Source organism: Triticum dicoccoides, chromosome 7B (genome assembly GCF_002162155.2).
Source record: "Triticum dicoccoides isolate Atlit2015 ecotype Zavitan chromosome 7B, WEW_v2.0, whole genome shotgun sequence".
Taxonomy (NCBI): Eukaryota; Viridiplantae; Streptophyta; class Magnoliopsida; order Poales; family Poaceae; genus Triticum; species Triticum dicoccoides.
In genome coordinates, this window is record NC_041393.1 from 96,762,149 (window position 1) to 96,775,715 (window position 13,567).

General features: G+C 50.4%; 1 protein-coding gene across 1 annotated transcript; it reads left to right on the forward strand.

Annotated features, from left to right (window-relative positions):
• Positions 1 to 4,652: 4,652 nt before the first annotated feature.
• On the forward strand, positions 4,653 to 6,499 carry LOC119341343 (tuliposide A-converting enzyme 1, chloroplastic-like). Its single transcript, XM_037613223.1, has one exon. The coding sequence runs from the start codon at positions 5,206 to 5,208 to the stop codon at positions 6,274 to 6,276; it is 1,071 nt and encodes a 356-aa protein (XP_037469120.1). The 5' UTR covers positions 4,653 to 5,205; the 3' UTR covers positions 6,277 to 6,499.
• Positions 6,500 to 13,567: the final 7,068 nt, after the last annotated feature.

Below are 13,567 nucleotides of genomic sequence, written 5' to 3' on the forward strand. Positions count from 1 at the left end.
GGGCGGGGGTGTCCCCTTCTAACAGGCTAGTCTTTTGGGGGGGAGGGCCCAACGCATGTCATAAGTCGGTGTTGGTCTCCGGTTGGGCCTGGTTGTGTAGTGGCAGATGGCTGCGTGGCCCAAACATGGGTCTGCCTGTGTGTGCTGGCGGGCTGGCCCAGGTGGGGCTGTCTGAGCCGGCAGGTGTTCAGGACGAGGCGCCGGCACGTACGTATGCGTGGCTGGCTGCTCAGGAGCGTTGCATGCACGTGATTTGTTTGGAAAAAAAGAAGAACGAGTCCTCATGTGAGACATGGAAAGAGGCAGCATCACACGAGCACGACATCGAGATTTGTTAACGAGGTTCACCGATATGGCTACATCTCCGGGGCCTGACTATGGGCGCTCCTCCCCATGACACCGCTACAATACCGCACCCGGGCGCCCTGGACACCGGCACATGCCGCCGGCTTCCCCTGCGCTCCTGTGCTATTATGTTGGCATAGGTTACATCGTGTGTCTACCCCCGCTATATATGAGAGGCCAAGGATACAAGTGTTCTACTATGACACGACTCTATATCCTATCTAAACACAATACAACTACAAGTCCAACTGTAACCTACCTTGTACACTATATTCGACACAACTATAACAAACTCCACCTTGGTGAATATTCTCCACCACATTGAGTTCATCCATGTGTCAAACTTCCATGTACATTGGACTTGAGTTTATCCCGTGAGCACCGCTGCTACTCCAAGACTCCATGTGACTCCACCTGCAACTTGTAGTCCCTTCTTTTCTTGACCACGGTCAACACTCAAGCAAAATTAAGTTCCACATTACTCTAGTTTGCGCTCCCAACTTTCAAAGTATCAGTCCAACGCCATCACACAATGATCACTGGTTTGCGTGAACATGAACAACTCACATATTGGGTCTTACACATAAGAGTTACCTGAACTCAACATCACCGCTCCTTACTTGACCGCCTGTCGGAAACTTGAATGAATTTCCCTGTTGCTTGTAGTCATTCCGAGTCAAATTCACAGTTGTCTCACCACATGTATGACCACTAGAGCCCTAGCCCGTCTCCATGTCCCGTGCATACCGCACGCCTCGCTGCTATTACCGCGTCAAGCCTCCGCTGTCCTGGTCAAGACTCAAGGGTCGTGAACCCACACAACTAAACCCCCACTGCAGAGTACCACCGATCATTGCCGACCAGTGACGAGTTTCACGCTTCCATCAGACCACTGGGCTCCAGTCCAAATTACGTGTCCCTCACTTTTCCCACTTAAATAGGCCTCGACTCTCTAAGCTCTTAAGCCGTAGCCCCTCATTCAACACCGAGTGAAGTCTTCCAAACTTCAGCTCCACCTTCAACATGACTCCATGGTGCTTGTACGTGCCACCCCGCGCCCCGTCGACTCCAATCTCTCATGTGCACCGTCTTGAATCAACCCCGTGTCATAGCCTTGTCGAACCCACACCAAGCACTCAGGCTTGTGCCACGTGTTTCCACGCCTAGAAGTCGGTCACCATCAATATGACGCTCATATGGCGTCGTCGCCGATCTCACCACCGTCTTCTGTACCAACTGAGTTGCGTCGATCCGTCAGATTGTCCAGTCCGACCCAACCGAACTCGTTCGACTGCAAGGACACACTTCAAGGCTCACAAATCATCTTCCTTGAATTTCCATCCATCACATGATAATTCCATCTTAGCTCACATGACTTCCCGCAACGCCTTCAAGCATCTCTGTTGTGCCAACAATTTTTTTTATCTATGTCTGCCATAACCCAAGGTTTTCAGTTTCGTGAACTTCTCCACCTCAAACCTAATACCCGTTGGCGCCATGGTTCTTCGTACAACTGACACTTTGAAAAAATATCCGAGCTTTCAACACATGCTCAAGTACACAAGATGTACTAGTAGCAAATTCCTACCAAAAATCCTTCTTGTACTCACGTGTAGTAACTCCCAGGCACAACCCATGACGGTAGTGCAACTTGCTTTGCCTCACCTCAGCCTTCCCGATGGATGCGTATCAATGGATTTTTCCTTCACTCGATTTGATCTGCTGATGCCTCTTTCCATGTCGTTGGAGACTCGGTCCCCTTTTTGTCCAAAACAAATCTCATGTCTCCTGTGTTGCACACTGTATCAGCACTCGCCTACCCGATCATGTCCAGGCAGCAAACTATATACAAATGCCATTGATTTACTTAACATGTTTCATAGCTTCTCTAGTGGAGTAGATTTTATAAAACCCACCCATTCTTTAAAAAATGTCACTATAATATACAGGTAATAATAACACTAAGAGATTTCTTCACACATTCCTCGCCATCTTTAAAATTTGAAGGATCTTACCTAAAATCGGTTTTCTCTTTGTAAAAAGACAAAACTAAACTCACGTTTGTATCCTTTCGGGCCTATGATTTAGACTCGAGAAGACACTGCCATCAAGAGTGAAGAAAATTGCCAAGACTCTGATTTAGTTATCTGGAGAAGAGTACTTGAGAGTCCCCTATGTAGAGGACACCACAATGCTCATGGTGATGGATGAAGCAAGAGGCTTCCTTGGGATGTTTGAGTTCATTCATCATCATTCTCTGTTATCCATAGAGAAGATATTCATCGCAGTCGCACTAATCCTTCTTGCCATCATGGTGCAGTGCTTTCAGGGAAGGAGTGACACTCATGCTATGGGACGAGCTGCCTTTTTGAAAGGTCTCTTCCATCACGACAATCTTGGTAGCGGGCATTGCGGTAATGACCGCATCAACGTTCATCCTCTAGGCAATGGTAATTGCAGCAACTTTCTTCTCGTCGTCAGCAACCTCAACGAGTGAGGTGAGAGTGACAACTTTCTTCTTGAACACAACATCTTTTGTTTGATACATTTTGGATGGTGGGGAGACAACATCATCAAGGACCTTCCTGGACGGAGGAGTCCATGGCGTCAATGGACTTCTCGGGTGGTGACTCTCGCCATTGAAACTGATGTGGCTGCAACCATGATGGCAAGAAGGATTAGCACAACTGCTGACAAGTTTGCCATGATGGAAGAAACCCTCAACGAAGTCGTCCGTCCCATAGCTTGGGTAACACCCTGCCCATCCATGAATGCACACCACATGTCCATTCAAGAAGATGTTGCCTCCAATGAGGTATGCTTGGCTTGGAGGCTTAGAAGGTGTTCATTGCTTTAAATGGAGATGTTGCATGAAGATAGTACAAGGCCACGAGAGCTTCACGGGTGTCAGGTGATGGGTGCAAAAACTGATTGCATGCATGCATGTTTGGGCATACAAGACCTTGCTTGCATTGATTGAACATCTACATGTTGCCACCGATCAAATACTCTCGAGAATTCATAGGAAGGGGGATCATCTATCTTGATAAACACCCATGGATGTTGTCACAGCCGTTTCCCTCTTCGTGTTCTTTCCTTTCCATGGCTTGTTGAGCTGTGCTCTCAGCGGAACCTTTCTTGTACTCTAATTGTGTATGTGGCGTCGCGTGAACTTTTGTTTGTGGTGTTTTTCGTTGTTGTACTATTGTGGTTCTGGTGGTTTGCTTTATACTAAGGCGGGGCGAAAGCCTTTTATGGTATAGATACCCATAACAATTACAGCGTGTTTGGTTCGGGGGAATTAGAGATGGGGAATGGGAGTTGAGGGGTGAGGAGATTAAAAGTCCACTGTTTGATTAGAGGGAGTGGGAGTTTAAGTGGGAAAGGAAATGGGAGTTGGAGAAGCCAATTCCCATCGATTTCTTTTCAGTGGGTACCCTGTTATTTCGTGAGCAGAGTTTTATCCCACGCAAATTCCCATCATACACCAAACATGGGAATGGGAGTTAAAAATCTACTTCCCATGCCTAATCCCTTCTAAACACCCTTGTGCAAATTCCCATTCCCCTGCCCGGGTGTTTACCAAACATGATGTTAACATTGTTCAGAAAATCGGTAACTGGTAGCTGCTCGGTCGGCTTGAGAGTAGCGATTAATCGGTGAATCGGCCTATTAACTAGATTAATTGGTCGAACATTAATCAACAGATTAAATAGAAACCTGCAACATATATCTAGTTTTGTATGTATTATATCATACTCTCATGCTCTTAGCTATGCAATATAACAAAATATGCTATTATTTGGTCAAACCATAACTATTGAGGAGCGACAGTGGGATGAGAGGGGTTACGGGCAAAAATTTGGGCTTTGATTGCCCATAAGTTAATAGGCCTGTAGCGATTAATCGGCCTAGCAGGTCAATTAAGCGGCCTCACAAGTTAACCCAATGAACAGCTGCTATTCGATTCAGCCACCCTACGAGTTGCTATTAACTGGCATATCAACTGATTAGTCGGACGAATTCTTAAACATTGACAATTAGTGAGACGATTTTGCTCTTAATGTTGATAGAGAAGTGGCGAGATCCACATCAAACGCAATCCGCCACAACCCACAAGGCCACAATGTCCACATCAAAACCCACAACTCATAGCGCCAATAACTCACTGTTTTCTATTCGAAAATATATAAATAAATAGCTCACTATTACGATGGACCTGAAAGTTTGGAACTTTGAAGATATGAGTTCAGCCCAAGATTCTCACCGAAGGTACATCGTTAAAAGGCCTAAAATAAATCTATAAAAAATACGAACACCGGTGCCAAGTCTAGAACTAGAACTCTGATGGGTTGAAGATATGGCTGTCCTCCTAATAATGTAAATGGTTTATTTCCTTACGAACTCAATCTTGTTTCCTGGCGCAGTATCACCAATGCACCATGAAATTAATAGCAGAAAATAGCGTCACGCAAACTACGTATACGACAGACACGTCTGCCTCCAGCTGTCCACGTCATTCTAGCTCCAACCACGTTGCTTGACTTGTTTGCCATCCTCTTCGGTTATCAACCCAATCCTGTTCTTTTTTTTTTTTGAGGGGAAACCCAATCGTGTTCATGCCTGCTGCCGGACAAGCACTCTCTATCTCTACCACCGTGAACCACCACACAACAGCCACTGCTCGCCTGTAAAGTGCAGACGTGCAGTGTGGGTGCAGCAACGGGCCGGGTGGCCGGAACAACAAACCCGTGTGCCCGGCGCGCGCCAACGGCTAGGCGAGGGCCGGCCACCCCGTTCCGTTCCACGCGATCTGCGCTACCAGCTCGAATACAAAATATCGAAATTGTTCGGTTTAAAATGGCACGTCCCCTGCTTGTTCTGCTTCACTTGTCCTGCGCCAGCACCGCGCTCCAGGTCACAAGCTCGACCTCGCAGAGCGCGCCCGCCGCCGGAATGGCTTCCAGCGCCGCCGCCGACGTGGTTGAGACCGAGCTGCTCCCGTTCATCCGCGTGTACAAGAGCGGCCGCGTCGAGCGCCTGCTCGGCACCGACACCGTGCCGGCGTCCTTCGACGCGTCCACGGGCGTGGCGTCCAAGGACGTCGTCATCGACCCGGCCACCGGCGTCTCCGTCCGCCTCTACCTTCCGCCAGCGGCTGCGGCATCCGGGGGCGAAGGCAAGAAGCTGCCCGTCCTCGTGTACTTCCACGGCGGCGGGTTCATGGTCGAGACGGCGGCCTCCCCGACGTACCACCGCTACCTGAACGCGCTCGCCGCCCACGCGGGCGTCCTCGCGGTGTCCGTGGAGTACCGCCGCGTGCCGGAGCACCCGCTCCCCGCGGCCTACGACGACTCCTGGGCGGCCCTCGCGTGGGCGGTCGCCGGCACCGCCCCGGGATGCCCCGAGCCGTGGCTCGCGGCGCACGGGGACGCGTCCCGCGTGTTCCTCGCCGGCGACAGCGCGGGCGCCAACATCGCGCACAACGTCGCCCTGCGCGCCGCCGCCGAGGGGCTCCCGCGCCCGTGCGCGGCCATCGTCGGCGTGCTGCTGGTGCACCCCTACTTCTGGGACCCGACCAACGCCATGACGCCCGCTCTGGAGGTCAGGATCCGCCGCGAGTGGCGGTTCATGTGCGCGCGCCCCGACGCCGAGGTCGACGACCCGAGGTTCTGCCCGACGTGCGCCGAGGCGGCGCCGCTGCTCGCGGCGCTGCCGTGCAAGAGGGCGATGCTGGCCGTGGCGGGCGACGACTTCCTGGCGGTGAAGGGGCGGGCGTACTACGCGGCGCTGCTCGCGAGCGGGTGGCGCGGCGAGGCCGAGCTGGTGGACACGCCGGGGCAGGACCACGTGTTCCATCTCATGCGGCCGGGGACGGAGGCGGCCGCCGAGATGTTGGACCGCGTCGCGGGTTTCATTTCTCGTGCTTGACCTCACCTGCTCCCCGTCTTGCGTCAGGGCGGCTAATAAATGAAGCAGACTCGCTATCTCCCAAGAGCGTTTTGAAGTCTCCTCTCGGAATTTTGCTATACATCTGTGCTGCACCCATCGGCGTGCGTTGAAATTAATATATTTCGTGTCTAACTGTCTATGTCAGTAACCATATTTTCGTTGAATTTTGAAAAACTTGATAGGCCCCCCATGACAGGTCCAACACAGTGGGAGCTCAATGAGAGAGGCGTTTTGAGGGCCGAGCTCCATGGAGGCCTTTATTTTTGAAAATTTCAAATTCAAACTTTTATGGTTCAAAAAATTCTAAAAAAATATGCGTGTATGTAAGGATGTAACCAACATGTGTGTAACATTTCATGATAAAATACCCTGATTTGTGATCTGTACAAAAAAGATAAATTTATGTCCTGAGAGGATGAATAGTATCATGTGTTAAATAGCCCCAGATTTGTCTTTGTTGCGCAACCCTCATTCAATGTATTTTGAACTGAAAATTTACACACGTGTGTGTTATGCCTTCATGTATATCTGTATTTTTTTCAGGATTTTTTAAATGTAAAAATATAAATTTCGATGAAATTCCAAATTTGAATTTGGAGGCCTCACTGGAGGCCGAGCTCTAAAAGGGATTTCCAGAGCTCAATGCCCTTTTGATCCCAATTCCTGCTTTGGAAGAAAGATGTCCATGTAAGAGCATCTACAGCGAGTGCCTCAAACGTGTCTCAAACTTCGGGCGGACAGACCGCTCACTGACCGGTCAAAAAAATCGAGTCACCAAGGGCCTCAAACCGGTCTCAAACGTCTAGGCTGTCCGACGCCCCAAATGTAGGCAGGATATGGGGCGGCCCAGACACGTCCACCACGTCAGCCCGGCTCACCACTGACCCCACGATGTCCCAAAAAAACCAATCCGTCCCCTCTAAGAACCCTAGCTCACTCCATTGTCCTCTCTCGCTCCCCCCACTGAAGGAAATATGCCCTAGAGGCAATAATAAAGTTATTATTTATTTCCTTATATCATGATAAATGTTTATTATTCATGCTAGAATTGTATTAACCGAAAACTTAGTACATGTGTGAATACATAGACAAACAAAGTGTCACTAGTATGCCTCTACTTGACTAGCTCGTTGAATCAAAGATGGTTAAGTTTTCTAGCCAAGGACATGAGTTGTCATTTGATTAACGGGGTCACATCATTAGAGAATGATGTGATTGACTTGACCCATTCCGTTAGCTTAGCACTTGATCGTTTAGTATATTGCTATTGCTTTCTTCATGACTTATACATGTTCCTATGACTATGAGATTATGCAACTCCCGAATACCGGAGGAACACTTTGTGTGCTACCAAACGTCAAAACGTAACTGGGTGATTATAAAGGTGCTCTACAGGTTCTTCGATGGTGTTTGTTGAGTTGGCATAGATCGAGATTAGGATTTGTCACTCCGATTGTCGAAGAGGTATCTCTGGGCCCTCTCGGTAATACACATCACTATAAGCCTTGCAAGCAATGTGACTAATGAGTTAGTTGCGGGATGACGCATTATGGAACGAGTAAAGAGACTTGCCGGTAACGAGATTGAACTAGGTACTGAGATACCGACGATCGAATCTCGGGCAAGTAACATACCGAAGACAAAGGGAACAACGTATGTTGTTATGCGGTTTGACCGATAAAGATCTTCGTAGAATATGTGGGAGCCAATATGAGCATCCAGGTTTCGCTATTGGTTATTGAACGAAAACGTGTCTCGGTCATGTCTACATAGTTCTCGAACCCGTAGGGTCCGCACGCTTAACGTTCGGTGACGACCGGTATTATGAGTTTATGTGTTTTGATGTACCGAAGGTAGTTCGGAGTCTCGGATGAGATCGGGGATATGACGAGGAGTCTCGAAATGGTCGAGACGTAAAGATCGATATATTGGACGGCTATATTCGGACATCGGAAAGGTTTCGAGTGATTCAGGTATTTTTCGGAGTACCGGGGAGTTACGGGAATACGGGGGAAGAAATATTGGGCCTCATGGGCCAAGTGGTGGAAGAGAGGAGGCAGGACAAGGCAGGGCGCGCGCCCCCCCTAGTCCAAACCGAATTTGACTAGGGTGCCGGCCCCCCTTTCCTTCTTTCCTCCCTCTCCACACTTGGGCGCGCCTCTAGGGCCGGCCGGCCTGCCCTCCTCTCCTCCTTTATATACGAGGTAAGGGGCACCCCATGGACACACAAGTTGATCATTGATCTTTTTTTCGTGTGTGGTGTCCCCCTCCACCATAATCCACATCGGTCATATCGTAGCGGTGCTTAGGTGAAGCCCTGCGTCGGTAGCTTCATCGACACCGTCATCACGCCGTCGTGATGACGGAACTCTCCCTTGAAGCTCTACTAGATCGTGAGTTCGTGGTACGTCATCGAGCTGAACGTGTGCAGATCGCGGAGGTGCCGTACGTTCGGTACTTGGATTGGTCGATCGTGAAGACGTATGACTACATCAACCGCATTGTCATAACGCTTCCGCTTACGGTCTACGAGGGTACGTGGACGACACTCGCCCCTCTCGTTGCTATGCATCACCATGATCTTGCGTGTGCGTAGGATTTTTTTTGAAATTACTACGTTCCCCAATAGTGGTATCAGAGCCAGGTTTATGCGTAGATGTTTTATGCACGAGTAGAACAGAAGTGAGCTATGGGCGATACAAGTTATATTGCTTACTAGCATGTCATACTTTGATTCGGTGGTATTGTTGGATGAAGCGGCCCGGACCGACATTACGCGTACGCTTACGCGAGACTGGTTCTACTGATGTGCTTTGCACACAGGTGGCTGGCAGGTGTCAGTTTATCCAACTTTACTTGAATTGAGTGTGGCTACCCCCGTTCCTTGTGAAGGTTAAAACAACTTTAACTTGACGAAATATCGCTGTGGTTTTGATGCTGTGACGACCGGATAATTAAGCTACAGTAATCCCACACTAATGATGCCACGTCAACACGATCACTATTGTTAACCTCGCGATGATTCAAAACCGTTTCAAAATTCAAATTCAAATTAATGTCAACAATAAAAGTTTTCTAAAGTTAAAACAAAAATGTTCGGGAGGTGCCATATTTTGCTTAAGTAAATATGGTGTAATAAACACATTTTTATAAAGTGCCTAGATAATTTAAAATGATTTAAAGCAGGAAAGAAAATAAATAAAAAGAAGAAGAAAAGGCCCAACACCTACTGTGCCACTGGCCCTAGTGCCACAGTGCCCCGCACCCCCGCACGCACTGTAAGAGGCCCAGCCCACCCCACCTCTCCTGCTAGCTCTCGCTACAGTGGGAGCAGGAGATCGTGGCGGCCATCCACGCCTCAACGGCCGCCGTTGTCGCCGTGTCGGGCATCCAGTGCATCCCCGGGGGTGATAAGTTCGTCCCCTACCCCGTCGACAAACCCTAGCCCCTCACATCTCCCTCCTCGCGGCGCCTCTTTCTCCCCCCGGGACGACCCGAGCCGCCGTCGCCGTAGCCTTCGTCGCCCACGCGCTCTCCGTCGTCCTCGCGCCCCGCCGAGGTATCCAGCCGCTCCGCAGTGCTCGACTACGTCCTCCACGCCAACGAATGCGACCCGGGAGCCATCTCCGTGTCGGGATCGGGTTGTCTTCCTCCTCTGCATCGCCGTCATCATCGCCGGAAAACATCGCCGTCGAGCCCTCCCCGAGCTCGTTGTGCACCTCTACAGACCCCTGTGAGCTCCCCGTCGACCCCCCTCCGCTTCCCCCTCGGTTACCCTCTGCTCCCGTCGCCGATTAATGTCGTACGCCGCCATGGCCGAGCTCGCGCTCACCTCGACCGTACGCGCTCATGGGCGCGCTCCCGTACGCTACGGCCGCCCTGCTCAGCCCTCCGTGCGCGACCCACGCTCCCCCTGCGCCCGCAGCTGCTGCTGCTCCTGCGCCGCTACCACTGCTGCGCTACTGCTGTTACTAGTTGCCGCCGTCCGTTTCCCCTTATCCACTTGCTTGATTTGGCCGTCCCTGGCGCCGTCGCCGCAAGGCCGAGCTCCGGCTGCCGTCGGGCTCGTGCGTAGGCACCGCTCCAGCCATCCCCTACCTCGGCCGCTTGCGCCATTAGATGCGCGGCTGCAAGCTGAACCCGTAGGTTCAAGCCACGCCTCAAATGGCCACCGGAGGCTCCCGTTTGGTCGTCGCCGCGCCGTGCACCGCCGCCGGTCGTCGTTCGTACGGCCAACTCTGGCCGCTCGCCCGCTCTGCCTACTGTGCTGCTGCTGCCTGCTGCTCGAAACTGCTACTGCTTCTTGATGCTGTTGCTCGAAACTGCTACTGCTAATTGATGCTGTGCTGCCGCTGCTGCTAATTGCTACTGCTGCTCTACTGCAGCCGTTAGTTGCTGCTGACGCTGCTTGGCCATGGCCACCAGCGCCGTTCGTGTGTGCTTGTGCGTGAGCTTCACGTACAGCCACACAATGGCTAGCTAGTGCTACGCCATATGGGGGCCTAATTAGATTAAAAGCTAATCGCTGTTAGTGCTATCCTACTACTAATAGTCAGTGATGCTGGCCCTGCTGCCTAAATAAAACAACTAAAATCATCTAATTGATGTATAAGACAATGACACATGGGACCCACTTAGACTATTCATATGTTGATCAGTCAACCTTTGACTGGATCAACCCAAACCCACTGGCCCCACTGGCATACTCATAGGCTAGTGTAACACTAGGTGACAAAAGTATTTACTGTTTTATTTTCGAATTAAATAAAATCTAGAAAACATTTAAACTTCAATAAATCATATAAAATAATCCGTAACTCGGATGAAAATACTTTGTATATGAAAGTTGCTTAGAACGACGAGACGAATCCGGATACACAGCCCGTTTGTCCGCTACACATCCCTAACCTATCGAACTCGCAACTTTCCCCCTCCGGTTCCTCTGTCTGAAAACGCGAAACACCGGGAATACTTTCCCGGATGTTTCCCCCCCTTCACCGGTATCACCTCCTACTGCGTTAGGTCACCTTTAGCACCGCGTATTGCCATGCTACGCTTTGTGATACTTTGATTGCTCTGTTATTTATTGTGTTCCTCCTCTGTTACTTCTTTCCGGTAGACCCCGAGGCTGCCGACGACCCCCCAGTTCGACTACGGAGTTGACGACCCCTCTCTCTTGCCAGAGCAACCAGGCAAGCACCCCCTTGATCACCAGATATCGCCTATTCTCCTCTATACTGCTTGCATTAGAGTAGTGTAGCATGTTACTGCTTTCCGTTGATCCTATTCTGATGCATAGCCTGACATTGTTGCTACATCTGTTGATACCTTACCTGCAATCCTAAATGCTTAGTATAGGATGCTAGTTTATCATCATTGGCCCTACATTCTTGTCAGTCTGCCTTGCTATACTATTGGGCCGTGATCACTCGGGAGGTGATCACGGGTATATACTATACATACATACATACTATACAGATGGTGACTAAAGTCGGGTCAGCTCATTGAGTACCCGCAAGTGATTCTGATGAGGGGGCTAAAAAGACAGGTGGCTCCATCCCGGTAGAGGTGGGCCTGGGTTCCCGACGGCCCCCGACTGTTACTTTGTGGCGGAGCGACATGGCAGGTTGAGACCACCTAGGAGAGAGGTGGCCTGGCCCTGATCGGCGTTCGCGGATACTTAACACGCTTAACGAGATCTGGGTATTTGATCTGAGTCTGGCCATTTGGTCTATACGCACTAACCATCTACGCGGGAGTAGTTATGGGTATCCCGGCGTCGTGGTATCAGCCGAAGCCTTCTAGACGTCAGCGACTGAGCGGCGCGCGCCGGATTGGAACGTAAGCCTGCTCTTGTATTAAGGGGGCTAGTTCTGCTTTCGGCCGCCCTCGCAACGTGCAGGTGTGCAATGGGCGATGGGCCCAGACCCCTGCGCCATAGGAGTTAGACCGGCGTGCTGACCTCTCTGTTAGGCCTAGGTGGGGCTGCGACGTGTTGATCTTCCGAGGCCGGGCATGACCCAGGAAAGTGTGTCCGGCCAAATGGGATCAAGCGTGTTGGGTTATGTGGTGCACCCCTGCAGGGAAGTTTATCTATTCGAATAGCCGTGTCCCTCGGTAAAAGGACGACCCGGAGTTGTACCTTGACCTTATGACAACTAGAACCGGATACTTAATAAAACACACCCTTCCAAGTTCCAGATACAACCCGGTGATCGCTCTCTAACAGGGCGACGAGGAGAGGATCGCCGGGTAGGATTATGCTATGCGATGCTACTGGAGATGCTACTTGGAGATGCTACTTGGAGGACTTCAATCTACTCTCTTCTACATGCTGCAAGATGGAGGCTGCCAGAAGCGTAGTCTTCGACAGGATTAGTTATCCCCCTCTTATTCTGGCATTCTGCAGTTCAGTCCACTGATATGGCCCTTTACACATATACACATGCATATGTAGTGTAGCTCCTTGCTTGCGAGTACTTTGGATGAGTACTCACGGTTGCTTTCTCCCCCCTTTTCCCCCCTTTCCTTTCTTTCTGGTTGTCGCAACCAGATGCTGGAGTCCAGGAGCCAGACGGCATCGTCGACGAAGACTCCTACTACACCGGAGGTTCCTACTACTACGTGCAGCCCGTTGAGGACGACCAGGAGTAGTTAGGAGGATCCCAGGCAGGAGGCCTGCACCTCTTTCGATCTGTATCTCAATTTGTGCTAGCCATCTTATGGCAACTTGTTAACTTATGTCTGTACTCAGATATTGTTGCTTCCGCTGACTCGTCTATGATCGAGCACTTGTATTCGAGCCCTTGAGGCCCCTGGCTTGTAATATGATGCTTGTATGACTTATTTTATTTGTAAAGTTGTGTTGTGATATCTTCCCGTGAGTCCCTGATCTTGATCGTACACGTTTGCGTGTATGTTTAGTGTACAATTGAATCGGGGGCGTCACAAGTTGGTATCAGAGCCGACTGCCTGTAGGAATTCCCCTTCCAACTCCTTGGCCGAAGTCGAGTCTAGACATTGCAAAACTTTTACTAACATGGCTGTGTGCCTTACGGGCCCACGTCGCCATTGGGTGGTATTAGGTTCTTTTACTCCTTGTCTATACTCTGGGACTCTGATCTCTCTTCTATTCGGGTTAAACGATTTTACTAACTCGGACTCTAGGTTCTCGATATTACTTTCTCCCGGAGAGCCCCTTATTCAGATGATCGTCTGCTGCACCAGAAGGATCCAAAGATACTCTCTGATGTTCTCTTGAGACTTTATG

What these genes read in the sequence shown, in the direction of transcription:
- LOC119341343 (XM_037613223.1), top strand. Translation starts at nt 5,206, where the DNA reads ATGGCACGTCCCCTGCTTGTTCTGCTTCACTTGTCCTGCGCCAGCACC.